At 37.9% G+C, this 15,663-nt stretch overlaps 2 protein-coding genes across 3 annotated transcripts in view; one reads left to right on the top strand and one right to left on the bottom strand.

Annotated features, from left to right (window-relative positions):
• Nucleotides 1-6,416, bottom strand: part of Mtfr1 (mitochondrial fission regulator 1) — a 52,452-nt gene extending 46,036 nt beyond the window's left edge. Inside the window, exon 1 of one of the 2 annotated variants that reach the window (XM_021724909.3) lies at nucleotides 6,260-6,416. The gene's annotated coding sequence lies outside the window, so the exon portion shown is untranslated. The remainder of the gene's footprint in view (nucleotides 1-6,259) is intronic. The other variant, XM_078017094.1, reaches the window with a different exon arrangement.
• LOC110597888 (uncharacterized) lies at nucleotides 4,692-10,223 on the top strand. The gene is made up of 4 exons (XM_040268102.2): nucleotides 4,692-4,754; nucleotides 5,806-6,583; nucleotides 8,375-8,431; nucleotides 9,024-10,223. Exons 1-4 carry the CDS (start codon nucleotides 4,692-4,694, stop codon nucleotides 9,251-9,253), a joined length of 1,128 nt encoding a protein of 375 aa, XP_040124036.2. The 3' UTR covers nucleotides 9,254-10,223.
• The last annotated feature ends 5,440 nt before the right edge of the window (nucleotides 10,224-15,663 follow it).

Here is a 15,663-nt window from a genome sequence, read left to right as displayed (position 1 = left end):
TTAAAACAGTGCTTTGAAAAGACAGTTCAAATACTTTCAGTGATCAGTAAGTACAAATAAACTACTTGGAAATCAACAATACTTTCTGACTGAAAATGCTGCCCTTGGCCCAAGGACAGACATGATGAAAATTCACTGTAGAAGTGATTCCGACAAGTTGTATAATAATTAGTCCCTTGCATGTTACATGTACTGCTCTACTGTGAAAACTCAGCAAACTATATCTTTTTAAATAAAGTAGTTTAGTTTTTGAAATCTTAAAGTTATTCACTGAAGCATTAGTTGTAAAAGAAAAAAAAATCTAGAGGCAGTGTAAACACATATCAATAAGGAGACAGTTAAATTCAACATACCTAATGTAAATTTGTGGACATTTTAAAAAAAGAAAACAAAAAAATGACAAATCTTTAAGGAAAACAACTTCAATATTCTGGTTTTCAAAAAGCTATGCATGAAAATATTTGCATAATAAAATATTAAATAAAAAAAGTTCCAAACAAACAAGTATATATTATTTCATTTTTAAAAAAATAGGGGCTAGGTATGTAGCTTCTTGGTAGTATAAGCACTTAGCATGTGTGAAGCTCTGGATTTGAGTTAGATCCCTAGTACCACAAAACAAACAAACACACAAACACCTAAAACACAGTAGAAATAGTGGTGCAATAGGTATCTTGTCTAAACACAAAGAAAAAAAGATTTGAAAAGCTACCATAACATTGACTATATCTGAGGCTTGTCAATAGGATCAGCCATTTATTTTTTCCTTTTTGCACTTGCCCTTCTGTTACTGTTTTTTTTTTTCAACAGAATACACTACTTTTGTAATTTTTTTGAAGACCAGTAGCATTTTTAAGATTAAGTAAGTGAATAAATCTAAGAAGTAAAGACATAAAAATTATTCAAACTTTGGACTATATAAGTAAACAATAAACATTAACAATATACAGACTTGGGGAAACCACATAGGCTATAAATTCCTATTTTCCTATTTCAGACATTCATCCTTTATGATTTTTGCCATATTCAAATACTCTTAATAGTTCAGTCTAAATCAACTCACTTTTAAAAAAATTATATAAATTTAGCCTCATCCTAAGCAATAATATTTATGCAATCAAAGCTTATAGTTCAAAGTATTTTTCCAAATACATTTTAAAATGTAGTCATGCATCGCTTAAGATGGAAATACATTCTGAGATCATTATGCTAACATCAGAGAATGTACTCACACAAACCTAGATAGTAAAGGTTAAACGCTCAATGTGGCCCCTTGATGCAATCAAGAGACAAAGTAAACACAGGATGTAAGGTACAAGCTGCTGCAACAGCAACATAGCATATTGTTTTACAATAAACTCTTCTTTCTTAATAAGTAGTACTCCTTAAAATAATGATAGGAAGTATAGAAAAGTAAGTATATAAACCAGTAGTATTTATCATCATTATTAAATATCCTCTACCATCAATAATTTTGTGCGCTGTACTCTTATACAACTGTCAGCACAGGTTTGTTTATACTGGTGTAACCACAAACACATAATGCATTGCCATATGACATGATGAATCCGATGTCACCAGAGATAAGAACTTTCTAGCTGCATTTATAATTGTATGAGACCACTGTTCTGTATGTACTTAACTATATTTTGCACTCCCAACCTGAATCCAAATAGACTGGGATTAAATGAGATAGCATGACTAAAATGAATATAAAATTGATTCCTATTATATCTAAAATCATCTCTTAGGAAACCAGTCTACTCTACTGCCAGTACATATTACATATCAAATCAGTATTTACGAGTATACAAAAAATTCATTTCAAAAAGAAAATTTCTTAAAGGTTAAAAAAGTTATACTGCTTTATAAAAATACTTATATATTTAAAATACAATATCATGTATGTGTTTTTTCAGAGTTTTCCTATTTGTCTGAGTTTTTATATTGTAACCACAACCAACTCATGCTAGTCAAATCCAGATGCATAAGCTAATCTGTTAAATAGTATCAAATGTTTATACAATTTATTTGGTAATAATGGCTTGTAGCCTGACTGCCTGACACCTTCAAAAGAATAAATGAAAGAAATGATCTAGAGGTGGCATGTACTCGTCCCTAAAACAGCTCTTCATATAGCAATTTTACTATCCATTATGCTGCTTTTCAGAGGCAGAGCCATATATGTGCAACTTAATATAACAAATGATGAATATCACTGATGAACACGTGCTTGCAAATCAATAAGTGAAATATTAGAAGCCCAATGGGAAAAAAGGCATAGGACATCAGTAGGCATAGAATACAACTGGAAATGTGTAGAAACACAAATGGAAAATAAAATGTAAAAAAATGTTTAAGGATATCACTAATAATCAAATAAATGTTAAACTGTTATAACTTTTTCCTTGTGAAATTGGCAAAGATGAGGCTGTTATGTGACTGTGCTTTGCATGAGACAGACCCTGGGTTTGATACCTAGCAAAGATGAAAATGGGGACACCTCAGTATTGGTAATAACATGAGCAAAGTATAACCTTTCTGGTGGATGCCCTAGCAGTATGTACACATAACAGTGCTTTCACATTTATACTCAGCAATTTCATGTCTACAAAGTCATCCTAAAGAAATAATCCGACTCTGAATCTGAACTGAAAAAGTTATTCTCTTGAGAATATGAGTAGTTTGGTAGAAAAGAAAATATCTAACAAAAGGTTGGTTAAATACACAACAGTAACTCATCCATACCTGAAAGACATTAAAAAGATAATGTAGGGGCTGAGGCATAGCATGGTGGCATGTTGAAAGCCACAGTTTAGTCAGAATGATGCCTGGCATTTTTGCCAGAGGGAATGGTTGAATGGTGACCCTGCTCTGGGATTAGGGCGGATCCTGCTGGGATTAGGGCAGATACTGCTGGGATTAGGACAGATCCTGCTGGGATTAGGGTGGATCCTGTACCGGTGAGAGTTCGGGAATAAAGGTTGCTGTTTGAACCTACAAGGCTGTGTGGTAGCTTGGTTATTTTGTGCCCAGCCAGACTGCAGCAGTGGCAGAATGCTGGCCTAGCATGCACAAGGCCAAGGTTCCATCCCCACACCACAAAAAATAAATACTAATAATAAATAAAATATAAACAAATAGGGCTGGGAATATAGTTCAGTGATAGAGAATTTGCCTAGCATACATGAGGTCATGGGTTCAATCCCCAGTACTGCAAAATAAATAAATGATAGTTTTAGTTTTGAAAATGAAAGATGCTCCATATGTAAGCTGTATCATAAAACACTGAATATAATCTCATTTTTCTAAATAAATGTGTTTAGACATATTAATTTAGGTCAAGGGATAGCAATATAGCTCAGTGATTGAGCATTTGCCTAGCATGTGTGAAGCCCCAGGTTCAATCTCCAGCAACCAACAAACTCACTCTCTCTCTCACACACACACACACACACACACACACACACACACAGTCAAGAAGAGAGGCTGACAAATCTTTTTATGTGACAGATCAGTAAATAAATCTTTTAGGTTTGTGGGTGATATGGTCTGTCAAACTTGCTCCATTATCCTTATAATGGGAAAGCAGCCATAGATAATATGTAAATAAACATGAGTAACCAATTCTGATAAAACACTAAAATTTGAATTTCACACAATTACTATGTGTCACAAAATAGTCTTTAAAGGAATTTTTTTTTCAATCACTTACAAATGAAAAAAAAAATGCTCATGGCTCTAGTTCATACAAAATGGGTCTCAGACCACTTTAGGCCTCAAGCTATGGGCAGTCAACCCCATGTCTAGAATATACAGTAAAGCATCATCAATGGATATCTTTTGAAGATGGGATTACAGTGTCATTTTTTTTAATTACTTTTCTTAATTTTGTGATTTCTATCAATAGAACAAAATAAAAAATCAAATATCTGAGTGCTGAATAGAAATCAACATGTTGAACAGCAGTGATACAGCAAGACTGCCCAAGAAAACAAACTGTAGAAACTGAAGTTTATCAGTACTTCAGTATCTACTGTACTATGCTATCTCCCCCCGCCCCACTTTTTCAGGCTATTTGCTTTGTTCATTTCTTTCCTTATGTTCATAAATTCACCAGTTACCCACATCTACTTCTTTTATATTCATCAATCACGTCAGCCCAATAATTCTTTCACATCTCAGGTAAAGTTATGTTTGACAGTGCCAGCTCAATAGCTTCCAATGAAATAACCTTGAACACTTCCATGTTCATTAAGTTAAACTCCTTAGACATGGACTCAATTTCCTTCACAAGCAATCTGACCTTACTCTGAGAATTCTGAATCACTCTCTTATGGTAGGAATCCTAAACTTCAATTAATTACTTTATTTATTTTTGCACTGGGAACTGAACCCCAGTAGTTATTTACCACTGATCACACTATTTCCTCTGACCTTTCTATTTTTTTTATTTTGAGACAGGTTCTCCCTAAGTTGGTGAAGTGGGCCTCAAACTTGGCACTCTTCCTGTTTCAGCCTCCCAAATTGGTGGGATTATAAGCAAGTACCAATGCACCCAGCCTAAACTTCAATTTAACAGGATTATTCTACTGTGCTCTGAATAAGCCACCTGTCTCTTGTAGTTCTTTATTCCTCTTATACTATTTACTTCCATTATAGCCATGTTCAACTAATGTAATATTGGGAAGATGAGGGATACAGATGAAATAACCACTATGAGTATCCAGTATTTGCCATGTGCTAAAGAAATGGTAGAGATTATGCATTTATGTACATTTCCCCTATTTCTTTCCCCTTTAATGGCAAGAATAAAAATATTTTAATACTTGTATTTGTTAAACTATGTTTATGAACTTTATTAATAACCTCAAAGTTAATTGTATTAATCATTTACTGTTTAAAAAAAACAAAAATACCTCTCAATATTGTTTTGTACTCACACTTCCAGGTTACTGTCCCACCCCCCATTACAGATTTGTAGCTCAGAAGAAATAATTTTACACATCAGTTTCCTATTCAACTCTTAGGATATTGGGTTAAGGTTAAAGAGCAAAATTTTTGCAAGGAGAAAGCCCAAGAGTAGCCCTCCTGAATTCCAGCCCTCCCCTTTCAGTAGCATAATTTTTAGGCAAATTAACTTTTTCTCCTCAACTGTAAAATGAGGATAACTCCTACTTCATAAGACTGTTGTAAAAATTATACGAATTAGTGGAAACAATTGCACAGGGCTTCATACATAGTAAGAGTTCCATAAACAGAAATTAGCAATATAATTATTACTGCTCAAAGCGTAACATTAATGCCTACATTATTTGGTACCTTTGTTTCTGGTGATTTTGAGAATCTGAACACAGGGTTGTGAAACCTGTAGTACATTCTTGTAGTACAACTAAATTAGCGGTGTTCATACTTTTTAATGTGTGCCTTATTTTACTCAACTTCTCTAAAAAGCAAATGGTTAGAGGTAAAGTTTAACTATTGATCATGAAAAAAAGCGAATACATAAAAGAGATGAAATGATATATGGCATATACATACTTCAAAACAACCCGGAGAGGGAACAAGAGTGGCCATAAATTAATAATTACTGAAAATGGGTGAGGCATACATTGAGTTCTTCATATTATTTGCTTAACTTTATAGTCTGAAGATTTTCATAATTTCTTAAAACGCTCAAAGGCCTACTTCTCTAGGGCTTCATGCAAATTCTGGGCATGGTCAGGGAAATACATATTGGGAAGTCCTGGGAGACAAACAGTGACAGCGCAATGCAATCCAGGTGTAGCCGGTTAAACCTCCCAGGCACAACCCCGGGTATGGGTATGCTCCTCCCCTGGAGTCCGTGAGGCTGGCTCCACGAGGCCCGGGAGAGGGCACAACACCGAGGGGAAACGCCGCCTGGCGGCCAGCACGGAAACTGGGGTTCCCAAGACCGTCAGGAGACGGGGGAGGGGCAGGAGACGTAGGATAGGTGGGTGGGTGAGCGAGTCCCAGTGCGGTGGGCGAGGCGACTTCTCTCAGCCCCACCGAAGCACCCGGCCCACCAAGGCTCTCGGAACCGCCCGCTGTCTAGCACATCACTGCCTCCTTTCGATCCTGGAGCAGACGCCCGGCCGGCCTATGAAGCCCGCCGGCCTCCCAGACCCGGGTTACTTCAGCTCCCGCCCTGTTACCGCGGCGTCCCACCGCCGTCAATCCCTGGGCCGCCTCATTTCCCCCCTGCCAACCGTTTTTCCGAGTCCCCAGACTCACTTACCTCGGCCGCGCGGCAGCCAGCACCTTCTCCTGCTACTCGGGCTTCCAGATTGGCTGTCCCGGGACGTTGCTGTCAATCAGCCAATCCCCGCCCCGAGCCGGGATCAGGCTGACCAATTAACTGTTTGTTCCGGCTCGGAGGCGGGCTCAGGGAGCCGCGGGCGGAAGGTGTGGCTACCACCTCCAGCGCCGGCAGCCACCTTTCCCCGTCGGTGTGCGCACGCGCGGGAGTCCGTGATGGGCGTGTGCTTTCGCCAGGCCTTGGCTTTGTGTCTTCACTGCTCCGTCCTGGGAAGTACTTTTGTTTGTAAACGTCATGCTCTAGGTGTGTAGGAAGACCCACATTCTGAAGGCAACCGCAAGTGTGTATTATGCTGTGAGTCTTAATCCTAACACTTTTCGTCTCATGCTGTGGGGACTTGGTTTCACCCAGCAGATCTTTATACTGCGGACCTCACGTCCGGGGTGCCTTTCTGTTTGGGAGGAGTAGGAGAGGGGGTTTGCTCAAAGTGGATGAAGATTTTTACAGTACTGCCTTCAGGTCCAGTGTCTTTGTAGTCTGACTCATTGGGGTACATGCTTCTTAGATACCTAATCTTGTCCTGATAATATGATCCTTGCATGTATAATTAGCCAAATTCAGCAAGGAAATGTGTTTAGGAGTGATAAAACATTAACATGTAGAAGACGACTATCTGTATTTCTTTTTGGCTTTTCAAGAGGCTGTTGCTGATTGGCTGTCTCTCTTACCCTCCCATTGCAGTTGATCCAGGAGGTTACTGGGTAGGTGCTTGAGCTCAGAAGTTCTTGCCCTAAGTGATTCAAGTCTTCCTACCCAAGGAATTCCCTCCTTCAGCAAGAACTTTAAAACATTTACTCAACAAGGGCTTATTGGGAGTCTATTATGACAGTACAAATATATTTAAAAAACAAAAATCCTTGAACCACGCCTAGAGTGAGGCTACAGGGTAATTTGGAGATAAAAACACAAATTTAAGAAATGTGATCACTTGTTATGATGGAAGTACAAAGGGTCCTAGGAGACTCTACTGGTGGCTAAGGAACATTTCGGGAAGTAGTGGGTGCTTGATTTGAGGCTTACTGAAAAAGCAAGAACTGAGCTGAATGAACAGGGGGGGGGGGGTGTAATAGACAGTCGGGTTTCTGGCAAAGGACACTTGTTTCTTCTGAGATACTTCTAAGGTGGATTTACTGCTAAGTTAATGCATGTGCTTCAGGGCCCTGACTTTCATTTGCTCTTTCCATGGCCCAAAGGAGGACCTTGGTACCGAGTTCACATGATCATATGTTGTCTTTACTTTTTTTTTTTTGGTACTGGGGACTGAACCCAGAGGCGCTTAACCACTGAGCCACATCGTCAGTCCTTTTTTGTTGTTGTTTGAGACAGAGTCTCACAGAGCTGCTTAGGGCCTTGCTAAATTGCTGAGGCTGGCCTCAAATTTGTGATTCTTCTACCTCAGCCTCCTGAATCTGGGATTATAGGCATGTACCACCATGACCAGCTTGTCTTGTACTTTAAAAAGAATGTGTCCAAATAAAGTCCAGTTAACACCTGTTTTTCCTTTCCAGCTTCCCTTCTTTCACGCTTCCCTTTGTCTTAAGTGTCCTTGGAGTGGCCCTGAACATTTTTGGAATCTGGGCAACTTCGCCATAAGTTATTGCTGTCTCTCCCAATAATGGAATGACTTTTAGGAATTCTCCTAGTCTAGCTGTATACCATCTCACTCAATGCTGGGATACAAATGGACTGTCATAGTTGTTTGACACTGGAAGTATGTGGCTAGTGAAGGAAAAAAGAGGGTTTGAAATGTGTTGTGCTAGAAGCTAATGTATGGGGAAATCTTCCAGTCATCACACTTAAAGTTACAAACAGGATACTTTGCCTTTTGTTTTTAGTAAACTTATTTTAGATTCGAAGAAAAATCGCAAAAAGAGTGGATGAAATTCCTTTGTACCCCTCATCTATTTTCTTTAATGTTAGCATCTTATATTACTGGAATACATTTATAAAATGAAACAACCAGCATTGGTACATTATTATGGACTAGACTGCACACTTTATTTAGATTCTACTAATGTCCTTTTTCTCTTTCAGGATCGTATCCGAGATGTCACATTGCATTTAGTCATCATGTGTCCTTAGTCTCCTCTGGTTTGTGAAAATTTCTTACTTTTTTGTTTTTCATGACCTTGATATAGCCATGACAGGTTTGGGTATCTGTTCAGGTATTTTGTAAAATGTCCCACGGTTTGAGTTGCCTGATACTTGCACATAATTGGACTGTGATTATAGGGTTTGAGGAAAATATAGTGAGATGCTTGTTTCATCATATAATATCAGCATAATTTAATAATGATGTTAACTTTTATCATCTGATCAGCATCGTGTTTGCTAGTTTCTCCACTATAAAGTTGCGTTTTTTCCCCTTTCCATATTCTTGCCCTTGACAGCAAGTCACTAAATCCTGCCCACTTTCAAGGAAGTATAGGATTAAGCTTCGACTCCTGAAGGGCAATATCTATACATTATTTGGAATTCCTCTATAAGGAAGATTTGTCTCTTCTTCCCATTTATTTATACTCAGTCATTTACTATAGCTTCTTATACATTTATTTATATGTCATTTTATATTTATACTATGATTTTTATTTGTTGCTCAAATTGTTCCAGATTTGGCTACTGGAAACTCTTTTAGGTTGTCTTGTGTGTCCTTTTTGTCTTTTGATTACCTCCTTTTTTCTAGATCTACAGGATGCTCCAGGCTCATACTGTATTTCTGTCCCCATCCTAGAATCAGCCATTTTTCCAAGGAGCCCTAGAATGGTCTTTAAAACTAAGATCTCCGTACTGAGTATGCTTATTGCTACTGGAGAATCTTTGAATCTAGCCTTTGTTAGAGCTGGTAAATATTGTTACCACCATGTTTTTTTCTTTAAATTCTTCATTTACAACTCTGTGATAGGCAGCCTATAAGGTGTCCCCATTAAGCCTTACCTCTTGGTAGTCAAACTTTTGTGTGTTTTCCTCCTTTTGAGCATAGAGTGGACCTACTGACTTGCTTCTAATGACTTGAATATAGCAAGAATGAGAGGAAGTCATTTATTAAGTTACAAAATGACTGTGGCTTCCATCTTGCTTGCTTGCTTTTGGTTCTTCTTTTCTTCCTCTGAGGGAAACCAATGACATATATGAGCTTCACTAAGGAGAGGCCCACATGGCAAAAAACTGAGGGAGGACTGTGGGCAACGGCCAGTAATGAACCTCCAGTCATCAGCTTGTGGGAAACTAAATCCTGCTAAAAGCCATGGAACTTGAACTTGGAAGGAGATCTTCTCTCTCTGGAGTCTTGAATTGACTGGAACCGAGCTGGCAACTTGATTGCAGCCTTGTGAGAGAGGCAGACATTCAGCTAAGCTGCACATCAACTTCTGATGCACAGAAACTGAGAGAAAATAATTGAAAATTGTGTTGAGCTGATAAGTTGCGTGGCAATTTGTTAGGAAGCAATAGATAACTATACAATTTTGGTCTCTTCCACAAGATCAGTGGAGCTATTTAAAATATATATGCCCAAGTCTCTACTTAGAATCTTAGGTGATTGTTCTGCATAGCTAAGTTTGAAGACAAATACAGATAGATACAGGGCAATCCATTTGAGAATATTAGAAAAAATGGACTTTTGTTTTCTTTTTAATGGATTTAATCCTGGAGTTTTTGACCCAGATTAATGACTCAGCTTTCTCGACAGAATCAAGAAAACAAAAACTTTATCTGCTTTGGAGTATTTAATGAATAAGAGGAGGGCTGGTGATGTGGCTCAAGCGGTAGCGCGTTCGCCTGGCATGCGTGCGGCCCGGGTTCGATCCTCAGCACCACATACCAACAAAGATGTTGTGTCCGCCAAAAACTAAAAAAAATAAATATTAATGAATAAGAGGAAAAAGTGCCAGAGCTCTCTAACTTAACTGTGTGGCCTTGAAAAAGTTCCTTGATTTCTCTATATCTTCAGATTCCCAGAAAAATAAGATTGTAATACCATTTTTAGGGAAAGAGATTTATTCATTTTTAGGTATATTATGCAATAGAAAGTGACCAAACTCTGAGCTTCCTTCCATGTAGAGATTTAATCCCTCTAATCCATATTGGTAGACAGATGTTATATTTTGTTGTGGAAAGAATGTGGACTTTGGAGTCAGACCGATTTCAAAATATGTCCATGCCACTGATCAGCTGTGTGTATCCTTGGCCAAGACAGCCTCCCTGGGTCTCCTTTTCCTAACCTGCACAGTGAACATTCTCAGAGTATTCTTGAAAACCTTTTGTGTAACATTTGTCAAATGCCAAAGATAATTCCAGGCTTGTCACTATAATCACAATGGAGGACATATAATCAATTCATCCAGTTATGATCCACTGGTTAGTAAAGTAGGGAACAGTCAAAGGTCCACAACAGACTGTTTTTCATAATGGGTTTAATGGCAACCTCATTTGATGAAAAGAGGTTGGATTAATTCCTCACCCCCCCCCCCCGCCAGCTTTGAATACCTCTATGTAAAAATATAACGCACTGAAATGGGGCTCGAGTACCTACATTAGAATTCAGGAAAACCTTGATAGCAAAATATCATTGTGTAAAGTAATGACACGCCCACAGAGGTTTTAAGACAAGTTGAGGTTGGATGTGTGTGGGAGAGGTTGAACTACTGTCCAGTCCAGTCTAGGCCAATTGTGAAAACCAACATTATCTCACTGGAGATTAGAGTCAGGGATATAGACAGTGCCCATTGACTACAAAGCTCCTTTAATCACAATAATAGGCAGAAATTTTTGATAGGTGATAAGATTTTAATCTTCTTTAGTCTTGTAAAGCTCAGTTAAAAGAATATTTTTACTGTGCCTAGTGACAAGTTGTTAAGCAATTTTAATTTTGTCATATAATTTTGGTTATTCTAAAATGAATATTCTTCTCTTCATTGTCATATGAAGTGACAGAAAAGTTCCGTATTCAAATGTGTCAAGAGACCACAACCTTTCAGAAATTGTGATATTCCTTGTTATAAATCTAGCCCTTGATCTGGGCACAGCAGCACATGCCTGTAATTCCAGAGACTGGAGAGGCTGAGACAGGAGGATCAGAAGTTTGAGGCCAGCCTCAGCAAGTTAGGAGGCCCTAAATAACTTAGTGAGATCCTGTCTCAAAATAAAAAAAGACTGTGGATATGGCTCAGTGATTAAGTGCCCCTGTGTTCAATCCTCAGTATCCATAAATAAATAAATAAGTGCATGAATGAATAAATCCAGCCCTTGGGATTGATTTGACTTACAAGGCTCTTTTTTATGTTTTGTTTTGAAATTTGTGGTTATGGAAAATATCACATATACACAAAAATATAGTACTAGGAATCCTCTTGTATTCATCAGCTAGTGTACAGCTACATCTTATATAACTACAAGCTTTCCCCTCCTCTGATTTTTCCTTTCCTTCCTCCCTTTTTCTGGGATGGAACACAGAGACAAAGTACCACCAACCTACATATCCAACCCTTTTTATTTTTTGAGACAAGGTTCTTATTAAATTGCCAAGGCTGGCCTCAAACTTTGTGATCTTCTGGCTTCAGCGTCCTGAGTCACTGGAATTACAAGTGAGTGCCACCACTCCTAGTTGCTCCTCTTATTCTTTTGAAACTCATCTCAGGTCATTCCATTCATAAATATTTCACTGTATATCACTAAATGATAAATAGTTTTTTAAGAATATAACTATAATACCATTGTTACATCTAAAACATTAATTAGTTCCTGATATTAAATAAGTGTTCAAATTTACCTTCATGTCTTTTTTTGTTTTTTACAGTTTATCTAGATGGTTTATTTGAATCCACATCCAAAAAGAGCCACATGTTACTTTTGCGGGTATGTCTCTTGAATCTATTTCAATCTACAGTTTCTCCTTCCTGCTTGTTTATTTAGAAACACCTGCCAGGCTCAGTGGCACAAGCCTGTAATCCCAGCAACCAGTTAGACTGAGGTAGGAGGATTACAAGTTCAAGGCTAGTCTCAGCAATTTAGTGAGGCCTTAAACAACTTACCAAGATCCTGTCTCAAAATAAAGAAAAATGCTGGAGATGTAGCCCACTGGTAAAGTACCCCTGGGTTCTGTCCCCACGACTCATGCCCCCCCCACCCCCCCCACACACACACCCCACCTCCCCCTACCCCCCCACCCCCCACAAAAAAAAAAAAGGAGGAGGAGGGGGAAGAGACTTGCAATGGAACTGTTAAACACTCTTCTGCCTTATAACCTAACTCATAGTTTTGTTTTGTTTTTTGTTTTTGTTTTGGTACTAGAGATTGAAACCCAGAGGTGCTGAACCCCTGAAACATATCCCCAGCCCTTTTTATATTTTATTTTGAGACAGATCTCACTAAGTTGCCCAGGCTGGCCGTGCACTTGGAATCCCCCTACCTCAGTCTCCCAAATTGCTGGGATTACAGGTGTACTCCACCACACTGCTTTAGATTCTTGTGGTCACAATTATTGGGTTAAAAGGTTATTTATAAGAATAGGTTTTGTTTTGTTGTTCTCTAAAGTGCTGGAATAATTTACATTTTGTAGAAATATATGAAGAATTTTCTACCAGTAACATTGTATCATTTTGATTTTTGCCAGCCTGATGAGGTTTAAGCGATTATTCACATTGTTATGTTAATCTGCATTCTCTTATTACAAGTGAGTTTACATGTTTTTTTTTCAGTTTATTGACCACATGGATTTTCTCTTTATTAAATGCCTATTTATGTTCTTTGCCCAGTTTCTATAGAATTGCTTATTCCCTGCTATTCATTAACCTCTGTCTGCTCACTAGGTTGCACATTTACCCCCAAACTTATTGTGTATTAATATCACTTTATATTTTTTATCCTACTAAAAATTGCTTTTTCTTTGGTAGTGTTAGGGTTTGAACCCTGGGGCCTTGAGCTTGCTAGGCAAGCACTTTATCACTGAGCTGTATCCCTGGATTCCAAAATTGCTTTTCAAAACAAGTCAAATATTTTATTTTATTAACTTCTTAGTTTCTGGTCTTGTTTAAGTTTCTCCGTATATCTAGGTTATATATGTAGTCTCTAAGATTTGAGGTTTTAATACATCTGGAATTAATCTTTTGGTAAGTGATGAAATATATAGGCCCAATTTCATTTTCATACAGATGGATAGCAAAAGATTCCATTCATAATTATTTATTATTTTAAATTTTATCTTTATCATGTTTTAAAATGTACATTTGATAGTTCATGTATAAAATTCATGAATAAATATACGTCAGAAGTGTGTGTTCAAAAATTTGTTATTTTTGTTGTTTTTAAACTGAGAAGGGTTGTTTATCAAAAAGTTTCAGAAAACATTACTCCCTGGGCTCCTTAGACTCTGAACTTTTTAGAGGGCAAGGATTATGTTCTTCCATATCTTTAAATCCATAGCTAAGACTATTTCTAACACAATATACATGTTCAAAAAATGACTGTCAAATGATTGAGTGAATAAAATAGCCACTATCTGAATCATATATTTTAAGCAACACAGCTATTAGGAAACCTGACATTCCAGCTGTGTCCTGTGGTAAGATACCCAAGGTGAAGAAAAAGTGAGATTTATAATGGTAAGTAATATAACTTCCTTGGTGTCAAGTTCAGACACTTTTAGTATGGGATGTGAGTTCTTAAAACCTTGAAAGATTTCCCTGAGGCTTGTAATCCATAGGTGCTTAGGAAAGTGGTAATTATCTTTTTGTGGATGCATCTTGTGCTTTTTAATGCTAGTCATCATTTCTTTGTCATGACAGTTTGCAGGAAGAATTGGTCTTAATGGCAGAAGAATGATTATATTTTAGACTGTAGGAACTACCAAATGACAAAGACTGTAGAACATATATTCTGGACAGTGTCAAAAAATTCCTGCCATTAATTATAGTTGGGAAAATGCTATATGGCTTTTCCCTTCCTAATACAAAAATTAACCTTATTATAAATAGCAAGTTTAATTTCCTAGATTATTGAGTTATTTTTATAACAATACTGTACAAAACTTCATTTACTCAACCAGATGGGTTATGTTTAACCTGGCTATGCTCTTTGGACTTAGTATTATTTGCTGCTGCTTTTTTTTTTTTTTTTTTGCAATTTTCTGCACTTACACCCCACCCCATTTCTTTTTTATAAATTCTAGCAGTTGATTGTTACAACCAGTACTCCTACCATTGGACATTCTGCATCATCTCTTTTTTTCTTTATAATTTAGACTCAGTGCTTCCCCACCACCACTCCAACTCCCTTGTGGCTTTGGGGAAAAGAAACCAAGCCGGACACCTACCCCACCGCCCCTTCATGTAGGCAGTGATCCAGAGATGCTTAACAGCTTATCACATTCCCAGATTTTTTTTTTTAGTTTTTGAGACAGAGTCTCACTAAGTTGCTGAGACTGCCTTTGAACTGCCATCCTCCTGCCTCAGCGTCCAGAGTGGCTGGGATTACAGGAGAGCGCTACCATGGCTGGCCAGGCTTGTTTTGCTATAGGTCAAATGTTGTGAAAAAAGAATAGTATGGCTTTATTTTGCTCCTATTTTCTTCTTTCGTTTATTACAAGAGGATAATCAAAAACAAGGAACACATGGCACAAGTAACCATTTGGTTTTTAAATTTCCTTACAAAGTACAGAAGATATTATTAGCCCGTAAGAGGCCTCTCAAATATGAGCTACATAGCAGAATCAATTGTAAAAGAGGGAATCCAATATCCTGTTGTTAGGTAGTAGCTAGCAACAAGCAGTGAAATACAGGCAAGGTCTCTAGTATACTTTAAATTATCTTAGGGTCCTACTTTAAATTACTTCCAAAATAGACAAGAAAGCAAAGGGTGGTAGTTAATTTGTAGAAAATAAACAGAAGCAAGGGAACTAGTTGAAAATTGTGTCAAGGAAAGGATTAATTGGACTAACTCTTGTCAGGGTCCATTGATGTTGATGTAAAGCTAGGAATTATGGCCAGAAGTGTCTCCAATTGTCTGGGAAGGAAGTTTCCTTTAGTAGTGCAGTTACACTAAGGTAATGGCCTGACCAGCACCTGATCCCAGTGCCCCCATTAACTTGGGTTTGACTTGTAGATGAAGCCTACAAACCCCCCCCTCCCCAAATAGGATGACCCCATGACAGTTTCAAAGAGGAATACCTAAGGTCAAAAACTGCACTGCAACATGAAGGAGGAGTTGAACACTTGGTTAGCAGAGAGTAGAAAAGGTGGTCCCAAATTCTCTTGGTAAACAGCAAAGAGTAATAAATGAAATTGGGGCCAACAATGTCTTATTTGTAGTCCTCTACTTGGAGATGACCC

The sequence above is a fragment of the Ictidomys tridecemlineatus genome, chromosome 7, assembly GCF_052094955.1.
Source record: "Ictidomys tridecemlineatus isolate mIctTri1 chromosome 7, mIctTri1.hap1, whole genome shotgun sequence".
Classification (NCBI taxonomy): domain Eukaryota; kingdom Metazoa; phylum Chordata; class Mammalia; order Rodentia; family Sciuridae; genus Ictidomys; species Ictidomys tridecemlineatus.
This window is presented reverse-complemented; position numbering and strand designations above follow the sequence as displayed.